General features: G+C 34.7%; 1 protein-coding gene across 3 annotated transcripts in view; it reads left to right on the top strand.

The window, feature by feature from the left end:
- The window catches only part of Iqcm (IQ motif containing M), a 503,902-nt gene that overhangs the window by 292,478 nt on the left and 196,654 nt on the right, over positions 1-14,770 (top strand). For all 3 annotated transcript variants that reach the window (XM_010632730.1, XM_010632731.1, XM_010632732.1), the window contains exon 13: positions 6,721-6,879. In XM_010632730.1, the coding sequence (XP_010631032.1) occupies positions 6,721-6,879 (159 nt within the window). The remainder of the gene's footprint in view (positions 1-6,720; positions 6,880-14,770) is intronic.

Genomic DNA, 14,770 nt, shown 5'->3' with positions numbered 1-14,770 from the left:
AAAAAAAAAAAAAAAAAAAAAAAAAAAAAAAATTACCCTGCAGTATGTGGGCAGCCATGGTAAAATCAGGTGACAGTCTTTTAAAATGGACCTAAAGGCTTCCATATAAGAAACTATTTCTGTGTGTATAGCTTCATGCTGTATGCAAAAGTTCTAACTTATCCTTTCTGATGGTCTGTTCTATGGATGTGGAATTGATGTAGTCCGTCCCCATAATTGAATATGCCAAAAACTGTTCACAGTGTATTTCTTAATATGTGTCACCGATTGGTTCTGCTTTTCTCTCAATGGAACATTGACTGTTTGTATTTCCTACAATTGTGTAACTGGACAGTGGATGGAGGCTGGAGGAAGATGGAGAAGCCTAGATGATAGATTGCCTGGAACAGATGCTCAGTGGAATTATGGATATTAGTAACTCTGCCTATAAGGTTTCAGAAGACAGTGAGGAGTACATAGAGAAAATGTGAATTTAATTAGGGGGTACTTACTCATAAACTGTTAGGAGAAATGTGGAAGCTAAAGGTGCTGCCATTCAGGCCTCAGAAGGGAGTTAACACACTATTGTACACCGGAGAACAGGTCCTTGTTACATAATGGCAGAAAATTCTGTCACACCAAGACCTAGTAAAGAGAACAGACATGTATGTGACTCAGACATAATCTTGGTCATCTAAGCAGACCCAACGTCTGGGGATGTGATTTGCAAGAGACATTTTTGGAGAAGCCTCTTATCTAATGGAGTGAATTTCCATGATGTATATGGGAGAACCACAAGCATTTTGAGACCATTACATCAGGACACCACCAGCTTGGACCAAAAGGGGCAAAGACAGTAAGAAATAAAAGGATACTCGGTGGATATGGGCAGGAAACAGACTGCAGACTATTAAAACCACTCAGCTACAGACCATAATGTTGTACCTTTGTGAGTTTAACAGGGATGATTCAGAAGGCAGAACTGCAGATCACGGGATTATTCTCAGCTCTTGAATCTGATGGATTTTGCCCAGCAAAGTTTTGAAATGACAGACCTCAAATTATAGATGTCTTTACTAGGATTCAGAAAGCTAAACAAGTCTGGCAAATGAAGTCTAAAAAGTTAAACAATGGCTTAATTCTGAAAGAGACTGTATTTAGTATTTTAAAAATACATAAAATTATTTCATATTCAATTGGGAAAAGTACATCAAAAAAGATTTCCATTTATTTTGGATTTTTCTCAAAGTATTATTTTTGTCTGCTGAATCTAGAAAGAGTCCTAAGCAAATAAAAACTAAGATAAATCTTTAAAAATATATAAACACATATTTATGTCAGGTTCATATAATTGTTCAGTAAAGATGTTAGCTAAGTCCAGCATAGTCAATTTTCAATTGCTGCATTTTTTTGAAGGGATTAAAATAGTATGAGAAAATAATACTTGAAAATTTAAAGTATGTAATGTAATATTTCCCCAATATTCCTTTTAAAATAATATTAGTAGTCTATAATCTAAATATTAGTTTAACTACTCCCCATCCTTTAGAAATATAAATACTGTTAACTCTTAATAATTAACAGTAGTTACGCTTAAGTGGAAATTTTGTCCTTCCATTCTGGGAGGTAAATTTATTAAAATATTCTTCCAAACAAAGTGAAAAGCAACGTTTTGGGCATTATTTATGATGCACCAAATGAAAACTACCGTTATGCTATTGAGTTTTAAATTTCTTGGTTATTGTATTACTTTTACCAGTGAAAGCATTTTGAGTGAAGTGGGAGGAGTATTTGTCTCTAGGCTGTCATGGTGAAGTTGTGTTAATTAATTTAATGTGCCCATATGAAAACTCAGCTCTTCAGAGAAGATGATGGTCATATTGTAAAAACTGAGTGCTTAAAATGAGTCATAGATTCCAGGCATTTGTGAGACTCTGTTTGTGTTACTTTCAATGCAGACACATGCTCACATGCACACTCACTTTAGAGGCAAAAAAGGTCCCTCCCAAGGAATCCTTATAATTCTCCTGGAATTATGAATTGAACTTATTTTGATAATGATACAGGATAAGTGTAACTGCCAACCTACTAAATGTCAGGTGTGCAGAGTGTTTGTCCCCTGACATCTAAGAATGAATTCCAAAGGACAGTGAAGGTTAAGAGTGGGAAAGGTTAATGGAGAGATAGCTCCTGAGAGAAAGGAGGGGTCCCAAGTGCGTGGCGACTGAGGCTCTTCGTCAAGGGTAATTTGTACAGCAGGGGCGCAGTGTGTGTACACATGGGTCAAACTGTAATCAACCTGTAAGGTTACAATAGATGCCTAGCTACTATTGATCCAGTGGGGGAAAAAGTCACACAGCAAGGGTACATGGGAAGAACGAGGGCATTCTGGGGAAGTTATGGGTCTAGAGGCTCTGGTCACAACCTTGGTGATCACTTCCTATCTGGATTTCCTGGACCAGGTGGTGCAAATCCCACGTTAACTGCTGACCCCTTTGGGAAGCGTGGAGGCCTGATTATTGCTTCTCCACCTGGAGGCCTGGCCTTCTTGAGATACAGCTCCAGCCACAATCCTGATGTCTTTATTTTTTACTAACATCTCTGAGGGCCAAGTCCCTCTCTGACTGTATTTAATTTCTAACTAAGCTGTCTATAATAGTGCAACTGTATGATTTATTTATAATAATATGACCCGTGTTTCTATCTAAATGTCATGAAGACAGAAAAGAAGTCATTTAGCTTTCTATAAACATGAAATGTACAAAAAAAAAAAAGAAATAAAATCACCATGAAAATGAAATTAAAATGTTAGGGTATTTCTTCTTGATCTCTATATTTTATTCCATTGAAAAAAGTAAGACCCTTTGAAATAAATGTACCTTGACAATGGAACATACAGCCCTAATTCCCTAACTTTCCATTTTTTAGTAGAAATTTTGACTATAACTTATGAAAATACATATTAAAGGCACAGTTTTCACATTTAGGCTTTGAATATTATAGTGAAAAACATTCTGATGAAATGTATAATATGTATAGTAGCATTTGCTGTACTTTTAATTCATGTCCTAATTTGTATTACCTATTGTCAGTCAAGTACTGTAGATAGTTTTGTTCTTCTTTAAATTAAATAATGTCAGTATTTAATTGTAATATGAGACTAGTGGTATTTTAAGAAGTTAAATATCATTCAGAGGCGTGTTGTTTAAGTCCATTCTTAACTATTTTGACCTTTGGTTTTGAACGTTAATGTTTTCTTCCATCAGTGATCTTTAAAGCCTTATTTTCAGCTTAAAAGGAGTTAACATTAAGAAAGTTTCATTATTTTAAGAATGGGCTCCTTTAGATTCACTTTGCTTTTTCTAAGATCTACATAATTTTTCATATTGATAAATTGGTATCCTTCTTTTCAAATTTACCAATGAACAGAAAAAACCTGAGATAAAAATGGCATGACAAAAAAGTATGACATTCACTTATTTCAAATCCAAGAAAATGAATGTAACATAAAGTACTTTAACTGAACAGTGACAAGGTACTAAAAGTAGAGCATGTAGAAATTGGTCATTTAGAATGGGTTATCGATTATTTGCCCACCAGTCCAAACTCACATATAATGGCCCTGTACTGAGATCTTTATGTAACTGAAAAGTGGCTATAAGAGCTAAATTAGCATGTTAATTAATACATGATATTCACAGTAAATGAAAACCTTCATTAACTGCTGACAGTGGACCTGTGATCTTAATGTTAGTATGCAGTTAGCTTTTTTTCTTTTATCTTGGAGACAAATTTACCAAGTAAGAGAAAGTGGCAGTTCTTTATTCACTACTACTTAGATCTTGATGTAGGCATTTTATTTGCCTGAAATTGAAGCATTTGACTTTATGGAAAATTAAGTACTTTAGTAAAGCGAATAATCATAATCCTATCAAATAAAATTTCCAAACAAGATTTTAAAGCCAAAGGAATTAAAAAGATATAAATTCTGGTGAGTAGAGAACCCTTAAAGTGCAATTAGGTCCTTTTAAACCAAGCAGCTGCAATTATTCCTAGTTCCTATTTAGCAATGTTTCTTCACAATTTCAAAGAGAGGCTCTGTTCTATTTTGTTTCTTTGGGTTTTTTTATTTGTTTGTTTGGTTTTTTTTTGTTTTTGTTTTTGATTTTTGGTACAGGGGATTAAACTCAGGACGTTGAGCTTGTGAGGCAGGCACCAGAACCACTGTGCTAAATCCGCGGCCCTGTGTCCTTATTTTATATGTTAAGAAATGTTTTAAGTCTTTAGTTAGTTTAGCCGTATGATTTCCTGTGATGTAATTTTCCATCCCAGTGTCCTTTTCACCATCTCTTGAGGACCTCCATGCTCAACTCCTAGAAGTCTGAGTAGGGCCAAAAAGGAAAGCAGGATTTACTCCTCATCTTCACAGTGGTGCTGACTTCCTTTGTTTTTACAGAAGAGAAAGCAAGACTTAGAATTATATAGATAGAATATTTGATTTCCATATATATCTGAACGCTTGTGAGGGTGTGGTTGATTTTGAATTTGTTTCTATTAGAATGGAATAATTTTTAACTTTTAAAAAGAATCAGAAACAGCCCAGTAATATATTTACAGTCAAAATATGCATTAACATGTTTATTCCCAAGTCTCAATTTTTAATAGTGAAATGGTACCATATAAAAATTTGTAACACACTCATGTGGTACTTATAGACATGATGCCGTAGCAGATATGGCCCCGTAAGCTCTCAGGCCAGGAAGAGCCCTTGCTTTCTCGCATTCTAGTCCTCCCCATTGACCTCTGTGGTCCCTGGCTTCAAAACGGTGCCATATAACGGAGAAGGAATGTTCTAGTCTCACAAGGAAGAAATGAAGGATGAATTTGAAGTGTGAGAAATTGATTGGTTTATCAGCTCCTAGTCTGTTAAAGCTGGTTCAAGCGTTAGAATTTCAATTCCAACTGTGTATAATAGGGTTCGGTGAGGAGATAAAAGCCACTTGTTAATTTGAGCACAAAGAGTCTAATGTGAAGGGTTATTATCTACAACAGGGGTTGGAGTAACTAATTATTGGTAAGGTATACAAAGAACCAAAAGAATTGAGAAGAACGGGCACACAGAGAGGCCTGAGGCGCAGTACCTAAGGAAGACTTTTGAGAGAAGGTCACTCACCCCCACACTGGGGAGCAGATATTTGGGAGAAGGCACAATGGTGGCTCGGTGGGTGGTGAAGAGGTTTTCCAAGGTGCTCACTCTGTTGCCCTCTGTGGTTGATGCTTAAAATTCTGCCGTACAACAGGGGAGGGTGTTCTAGTCTCGCAGGGAAGACAATGAGGGCTGGATTTAGAGTCGTGAGATAATAGACTGATACCTTTCTCACCGTGAGATAATAGATTGCTAACTTTTTCACTGACAGTATCAGAAAGTAGAACTCTGCTTTTTAATCATTATGCCATTCTTCACACTTTCTTTATCAGGAATTGTGGCATTTAACAATAGAAAGGCAAATCAGGGGAAGATGGAAAGAAAATGTAATAACGTTAAATGGAGGTTTACATTAGTCTCTTCCTTAAAAAAAAATATAAATTTTTTTGTACTGGAGATCGAACTTGGGACCTTGCACCTGCAAGGCAGGTGGCAGCACCACTGAGCTAAATCCCCAGTCCTTCTCTGAAATATTTCTTAGCGTCACTTCAGATGCTTAATAGACTGCTTCATTGAATCTTAGGACACGGACTTAGTAAACAAAACTAAAATTACAAACTGGAAGACCAAGGGCCATAACTGGAGTTTTCTTAACTATTTGTACATGTTATGTATGGTTGATAAAGGTTTATTTGCAACTAAGAGCTGCTGTAGAGAATCCAAATGCCTCCACTTTCTTTATAGACTAAGATTTAAGTAAATCATTTAAATTCTCTGGGTCTCAGTTTTCTTCGTGTAAAATGAAATAATAATAGGATTTGCTTTCTAGGTGTGTTATGAAAATTAAATATGTTAATATTTATGTTTGGTCTCTAATAAGTGTTATTTAAATGTTGGAGTAATCAAAACTAGTCAAAGCATATGTATTTTTATATTTTCCTTTGTTTTTTTTTTTTTTTTTTTTTGTACCAGGGATTGAACTCGGGTCCTTGCACTTGCAAGGCAGGCCACCAAACCACTGAGCTAAATCCCGGGCCCGCATTTTTATATATTCTTAAAGACAGCCTAGGAATGTTAACTCTTGTAGTAACTCCCGTTTATGCAACTTTACATTTGCATATATAATATTTTTCTCAATAATGTGAGTCCATTGATTAATGACATTTAAAAATATATAGTTAGTTTATAGGATATGTAATGTGAATGCTGTACAGTGGTTATTTTAATTTCTTTTTTGTATCTTTAACATGCCTTAAACTGGTAGTACTTGAAGGTAATATCAGGAAAGTCAGTACTCTTTAAGTTTTGCAAAGAATTGTCAAGCATACATGACATGCATTAGCAAGTAGACAAGAAAACTGATTATAGCCCTCAGTTCTCCAGTTTATATTGTCAGTTTTTGTTTGCTGAGTCAGTGTCCTAAAATTCAAGATTTTGAATAGAGTAGTTAATGAAAAAAAGATTGTGTTTTCAACATACTTCTTGGTATCAAATTAAGTAGTTCATAATCTGTTTATTAAAAGCAAGATATAAACATTCTGTAAAATGTCTAAAATTTAAAATTTTAAAAATATTTCCTCTTTTTTTTAAAACAGAGAGACAAAAATATTACGAGGTGATCAAAAAGTCTCAGGCGATTGAAATGATATTTACTCTCTATCCACCTCGAGGTGCGAATGTGGCTAATAACACGCGTATCAAGTCAACGTGGCTGAGGCCTATCGTCAATGGAGAAGAAGGATACAAATATATCGGTAAGATGTTCAGCTTTATTTCTTATAATAAGGAAATAATACCTTCTGCTAAAGAACTCCTATCCATCATTTGATGACATAGGGTTGCACACAGGCCCTATAAAATGTTCCATGTGCTTCCTAGGAGATTTGTCTGCAATTTAAAAAGTGACCATTTTATGCTTTAGAGCCTTCTCTAAAACAGTGGAAACAGGATGTGCTTAGCCACTCTCCCACTGATGGACATTTGGGCTGCTTTTATTTTTGAATTGCTGCAAGCAAAGCTGCTGCAAACATTCATGTATAGGACTCTGCATTCATATATGTTGTCTTTCTTTTAACTACCGTGGTTTCCAAAGAGATTGTACCATTTTGTGTTCTCCACCAGCAGAGATGCTGGAGCTACATGTGTTCCACAGCTACATTTTCACTCGTCTTTCCAATTTTAGCCAGCCCAAGAGGCATGCATTAGTGTCCTAGTCTGGTTTGATTTGAATTTGATATGATATTTGATGACTTTTTTCTTCATTGAGTTTATTGGAACATTTTAGAGGTACAGTACAGTTACATTTATCATTGGCATCTTGTACCTTTATATGACAGGTCTTGGATCTCATTTTTTCCTCATACCCCTGTCCTCTACTCCCTCCTCCCTTCCCTATTTACAGAGACTTTGTTTCCATTTTTTTCTTTTTTCATATTTTTCTTTTCCCTCATTTCCTTTCCCCTAACCTTTTCACTACCCCTACTCCTTTAGCCCTTTGCTTCCTATTTCACATGCTCAGTTATGTAATTTGGATCTTATTTTCACTTTTAGTTTTTCACACCAGAGAAACTATTCGGTATTTACATGTGTGTCCTATTTATTTCACTTAAGAGTATGGCCTCAATATGCATCCATTTTCCTATATGACTGCAGTTTCTTATTCTTTATGGCTGACATCTTTTAATGTATTTGTAATTTATGTATATTGCTCATTAAAGCATCTGTTCTTTTGGCCACTGTTATACTGTGTAGGATTTTTAAATTTTTAGAGTCCTTAGATATTCTGGGTGCAAATCCTTTTACACATATATACTTTGTAAATATGGATTGTCTTTTCTTTCTTTCAATAATATCTTTTGAAAAGACCTTAATTTTGATGAAATACATAATTTACTGTGGTATTTCTTTATGACATGCTTTTTCTCTCATGTCAAACAAATGTTGGCTGGACTTATAGCCACAAAGGTGTTTCATTTTTTAAAGAATTTTTATAAGTTTTAGGTTTTATATTGCAGTGTATGGTAAGCTTCAAGCAAATTTTGTACATGGTTCATGGTGTAGATTGAAGCTTTTTCTTTTACATATTTATATCCAGAATTTTCAGTGGTTTTTGTTGAAAGACTGTCCTCTTACAATCTAACTTTGCACTTATGTCAAAATCAAGTATGAACAGAAGGTATATAGTGGGCAACCAAGGAAAGAAGATGCACATTAAAGCCATGGTGACATATCTCCATTTGTTTATCAGATAAAATAAAAAAATTTTAAAATCTAACAATATAAGATCTAACAAGGATGGCCTGGATACAGGGCACACATTTCTGTGAGAGTACAGCACGTTACAGCCACCTAGGAAATATTTTGGCACAGTCTTATATAATTAAGCATACTTTATCCGTAAAACTGTCATCCTATTTGTAGGAAATTTCCAAGATAAATGAAAGTTTTGTTTTATTTTTCTTACACCAACCTATATGTGGATCCATATAGCAGCATTATTCATAATTACCAAAAAGCTGCACACAATGCCACTGGTGAAAGGATAAACACAATTTGGCACATCTATGCAGTGGTACACCGTGGAGCAATAAGTAGGAAGGAATGAACTACTGATAAACAAAACATGGATGACTCTCAAATGCTTTGTGATGAGTGAAAGAAGCCAGACTCAGAGAGAGAGCCTATGAATTGTATGATCCCATTTCAATTAAACCAGGACTATGGGAACAAATATCAGGGCTGTGATTGCTGCAGCTCAGTGTTGCTGACAGGGTTCTATCAAGAGGCAGAATGAGAGAGTCTTAGAGCAACATTCCTCTTCTCTGTATTGATCAAGGTATCATACAGCCACATTAGTCAAAACCCGTAGAACTGTTCACCAAAATAGCACATTTTTATTCCACGTAAATTTTTTTAAATGGCCAAAAAATGAAAAAAGGTATTTATGCAGTTGTCCAGCACTCCCATAAAAAGGTGAACCTTCATCAGTCATTAGGAAAATGTAAATTAAACCACAGTGAAGCACTACCATCCATTTACCCAAATGGCTACCACAGTAAGGCTGGCCATACCAGCACTGGCGAGCAGGTGTTCAAACTGGAATACTAGTATTCTCACAATGTAAAATAGAACAAACTGTGCAAAGTAGTTTGATATTTTCTAAAAAAGTCAAATTATACCGTAAACATATACCTACCATACAATTCAGCTGTGACACCTTTATTTTTTTTAATTTTAAATGTGTCTATTCAGAAATTGTACACATTTGTAGAATATTTTCATGTAAAAGGCATAAGCTAGAAATAAGTGCACATCTGAAGATGAATGCATAGACATGTTATAATATACCCATGCAGAATCCTGAGCAATATTGAAGAAAAAGCTATGTTCATATTGTTACATATAACAACTTCAATGAATCATGAAATAATTTTGTTGAGTGAAGAAATGCAAGACAATAAGAGAGTATATACTGTATGAGTTCAATTACATAAAATTCTAGGAAATGTAAGGTAATTGGTGATGCCCAAAGGAGATGGGGTTTTGGAGTTGGGGGTGGAAGTGGGGAATGATTGTTTAAAAAAAGGGAAAAGAAAAATATGTGAGAGAATGAAAAGATGAAAATAAAGTGTTTGTAGATGGGGAGGGGAGGAGGGGGTGAAGGGAGGACAGAAAAAAAAATTTAGGATGATGAAAACATTTTGATTGTGGTGATTTGTTTGTGGAGATAGACATGTCAAAACTCATCAAATTATGCACTATGCATAGTTCATTTTTATTATGTGTATCTCACTGAGGCTATGAAATGAAAGTTGAAAACAAAGAACTAAGACAGTGAAACATTAATTTTGGCAGTAATTTTGAAAGATGTTCTCTTTAAGCTTGAAAACTTAATCTTGTGTTTTAGAATTTACTTAGAGAATCATTGGCTGGAGATATAGTAGTTTGCAAGGTCCTCATTTTGATCCCTAGCCCATAATAAATAAACTAACTCACAAATTCATTGGAATTTCATCTGACTAGTGTATATGAAGGAATTCTTAAGTACTCAGTTCTATGGCAGCCTACGGGAGCAATAGGGAAAGAAAAAGCATATAATGTAACAGAAAGACTCAGGTTGCTGTGTATTTTTTCTTTGAAGTTTTCACCTAAAATATCTAGAACATGATCTATTTCATGCTAAAGATTTGTGTTTGATGGCTAGACTCCATTTACATTTTTAAAGAAAACAAATAAGAAGGAAATATGCAAATTGATTTGTTATAATTTGAGGATTCCATTTTCCAAGATTTGCCCTCTTCTTTTTTAGTGACCAGAACCTTGCGTCTCTTTGAATTATAGTTGTTATTAAATCGACTAACAAGTGAATTGAAGCATTTGCCTTGGAAAAGATTAGTCTATTACAGAAGTGCTTTCTGAAACCAAGTAACTCCTACTATAAACATTTTAGGGAGGATAGCTCTGGGAATTTATGATGTGTTCCAGTATTAATACTTCATAATGTAAACACTCATGTGTCTTGATTTCACTCTGTAGATTCAGAGATGTATTATCAGCAAGAACCAACAAATAGTTAATAGAGTCACACATGCTCTGTAAACACCTTGAATGGCTAACAAATTATCTACTTTTTTTTTTCTTTTGATACTGGGGATCAAACTCAGGTCCTCTGCACTTGCAAGGCAGGTAACAGAACCGCTGAGCTAAATCTCCAGCCCCAGATTATCTACTATTAACACTGCTCTTTCTAAACATTCTCCTGGTTATCCATATTTTTATATTTCATAATTCTTACAGCAGTGGCTTCCATGTATGTAACTGGAATGCCAAGTAAGAGATAACTTTAATTTGCTTAAAGTACAGATTTTCTTCTGAATAACTTTTTAATCAGATCAAGTACAAAGGCTTTATTTTTTCCCCAGAGATACATATCCTGTCAAATTTGACTCAGAAGGGCTTTTTTGGAAAGCTAGTCTTTTAACACATCATTGGTTGTTTCTCCTTATAACTTCTGTCCTCGAGCTCCTCTGACCTTCTGGCCTGTCACAAAAACTAAGTTTGTTTCTGTCCTTCAGCATTCTTTTGTGACCTTGGGTAATGTTCAACCTGGAAGCCATAGATTATATTATGGAACATCTTAGGCCTATAGTTCTTGGACTTCTAATGGGTATACCATGAAGGGGTAGGTTAGCCATTATCTTTCAAGGATATCATTTAGGAAATATAAATGGATGATTAAATCACTGTCTGAAACCAATGGTCCATTTTAATTGAAATCATATTATATTACTTTAAGTTTTTGAATTAGTTCAGATCTGGAGTAATGAGTGAAGACCTCTAGTTCTACTGATAGTCTTTTTAATATATAATTTACAACACTTTGTATCATAAATTCTACTTACCCTCATAAGATATGCTATTTAAATTGTGCAATTAACACCAAAATTTGATTCTCTGCCTTAATCACTGTTTTGTTACCAATTTAAAAAGTACAAAGCATCATTTTACATCATTCAATTTGTTCCTCTGCTTTTAGGCAAAATTTGACATATATTAACCAAGTGAGAATATATCCCATTCTTTAAGGCTGCAATTACATAGTCATCCCATGCAAGTCTGATTTTTGATTATCATGGAATTACTAACTTTATAAGCAACATAAGACTTTCTTTTCTTATACACCCTTAAGTCTAGGTTAACTTTTTAAATATTCACAAAATAAAGGTATAGATTAAGTATAGATTATTGTGACCTTCTTTTCTAAAATGGCCATATAAAGTGTTTTTAGAGGACCTCCTTGCAATCTGTGATTTTTGACACTTCTGTAGACATTTTTTTCAGCGATAGAACTTGGAATAAGACTTGATAATCCAATACATGTGTGATTTATTATGACCATATTCTTAGGCACTACTGTTTATATTTTTTTTATCTTAAGACTATTTAAATGGGTTTGCAATATTTATTTGTTCTTCTAATAAATTTTATCTCATTTATTGTCAGATTTTCTTGTGACTGTTTGAAAAGTGTATAATTTATTTCGCTTCTTAAATTTGCCCTAGTTTTCCTTTACTTCTTTGAAATATATGTATTTATTACTTTTGTCAAAATGAGCCACACCCAATCTTTTGAGTTCTGTAGGATTATTATAAAATGAAAAACTGAAATTTTGACTTGAAAGGAACTATGTATATTTTATAACTACTCTAATATAGGATATAATTTATTATGACTTGGATTTAGCTTCCATATATTATGGTTATTTCACGTCGTGACTTACCTATACAGTACCTTCTTACTTGAGAAGAATAATGTAGTCAATGAAGAAAATATTTCATACCCACCTGAACTGGTAAAGTTGTCTGGATATAGATCTGTTCATCTCTTCTTTACCAAACCTTCACTGCCAGCAGCCTCCACTTGCTTCTTCTTGAACTTTCCTCTTAAAGGCAAATGGTACAAATGTGTTTTCACAGTAAATGTAATTGTTTATGGGAAAAAGATTTTATGTCTGCATCGTTCAGTTGGTTAAAACTTTCAATAGCGATATCCTCATAGAAATCATCCAAAGGAAAATAGAAATGAGTGCTATACTCTGTCTGATTAAAGTTTTTCAACTATACTCAAGTTAGTAAAAATTTTTTAGGTTGATGAATTAGGACTTCCTCATTTATTGGAAAGAAAGCTTTCTGTGTGAATTCCATTTTTCCTTCGATTTTACTGATAAAATCAAACATGCGTCGAAACCCAATTTATCAAGCAGGTGGTAAGCATTTGAGCAAGAAGATATTAAGATGGCATCAGGTCTCTGATAGAAGAGCAGGTTTCACATTTCCAGCACTGTACCTCTCAATGCTTTAGTGCTCAACTTTTTATAACAAAAATTGGAAGATTAATGTTTGAATATAGCCCTTGCATCTAGTACTTAGCATCTATTAACTGAGTGCCTCCTCTATTTGTGGCAATAAAAATTGAGAAATAATTTAATCTTAATCCCTGCCCTAGCAATTTTTGTTCTTGAAAGCCCAGTGAGTGGTCCTATCAGTCCGTGTGTCAAATAGAACATTGCTGAATGAAAGACTTCACAAAATTCTTGAAATTATATTTAAAAATTACAGAAGATGACATTAACTTTCAGTTTCTGAAATAAAAACACAAAGCCAAATTCACAGTCCACTGAGTAAGAGAAAGACTAGGGAAGCAACCTCTGTAAGCAAAGCAGACTGTTGATCTTATGTAGGTTTTAGGGAAGCACAGAAACCAGCCTCTAAGACGGCCTCAGTGATGTATTTCCTTTTATTCATGCTCTTGTGTGTGGCTCTATCAACAGTATAGCAGGGTTGGCCTCTGTTAACAATGTTAACAGCAGAGGTTATGGTGCATCCTCTCTGAGGCGAGGTCATAACACATTTTCTGGCTTCTGCCTTGTCTTCTCTTGGATAAGTGCTCTAAGGAGAACCAGCTGTCCTGTCATGAGGATACTCCAGCAGCCCTGTTGAGAGATCTTGGTGGCGATGACCTGAGAACTGGTGCCTACAGCCAGCAGGAACTGAGGGCAGTGTGATAATGTGGGCTGGAAGCAGAGCCACCAGCCCAGTCTTTTGATAACCAGTACTCTAGCCCTTGACTGAAATTTCCTGAGAGCTTGCGGCCTAAACCCAGCTTCCCGACTCTCAGAAGCCACTTGAGATAAATGCTTGTTGATTTAAGCTTCTAGTTTGGGGTAATTTGTAACAGCATTAGATAACTGATGGAGACAGTGTATAATTCAGTGATTGGTGGCTTTGGACAGTGGGAGTGAACAGAGGATTCTGTATGAGTTCCTCAGGAAAGAGTTTTGGATTGGCTTTCAGAAATGTGTTATGAGAGTACAAGTTTTGTTCACGGGTTTGCTCTTAAAGGTAGGAACTCTCATTAATTGGTTGGTATTTGTGAATTTAGTTGTCGCTAGTTTTTTTAACAAAACAAGTTTTAAATGGACAGTGATATTCCTTTGACTTTTGCCTATAGAATCATGATTGATTAAAGATGTTTGAAAGGAACTTCTAGTTTGAATTTGTTTTGATAGGTGTGTTATTATTGGCTTTTCTTAAGGGTATGGTGAGATGCTATTCTCAATGAATAGGCACATGAAAAAAATCGAGATTATATGCTGATTGATACAAAATAAACAATTAAATATAATTGTGAGCCACATAAAGGTAAAGACTACATCTGGCAGTGCAGAGGTGATTTTATATAGAGAATAACATCTGAATTTGTTATGGCATCATTCAGTCCCCAGGCAGACCAAGGAAGAAAGTGTTGTAGACAGCAGGAAGAGCGTGGGGCAGTTACACATATGGGAACTCTGTTTTAAGAAAATTTTCTTTGTTTGTATTCCCACATAACCTAACCCAGGAGTCTCTCTTAACACAGTGATTTTAATGTAGCTAGATAAATTGGTGATGTGGTGTATAAAAGCAAATTAATCCTAATAATGCTTCAGAAATATATGCTCTTACTCTGTGTAGATATTTTAACGTATTTTTATACAGATATGCACATGTACAGTTAGAAGTTTTATGTCTATAATTATAGGTTTTTTATAAACCAAATATATATTATATATAATGTTTTATATACACACATATATGTGTGTGTGCG

This window comes from Fukomys damarensis, unplaced genomic scaffold (assembly GCF_012274545.1).
Source record: "Fukomys damarensis isolate Sample0158 unplaced genomic scaffold, DMR_v1.0_HiC HiC_scaffold_38, whole genome shotgun sequence".
In the NCBI taxonomy this organism is placed as follows: domain Eukaryota; kingdom Metazoa; phylum Chordata; class Mammalia; order Rodentia; family Bathyergidae; genus Fukomys; species Fukomys damarensis.
This window is presented reverse-complemented; position numbering and strand designations above follow the sequence as displayed.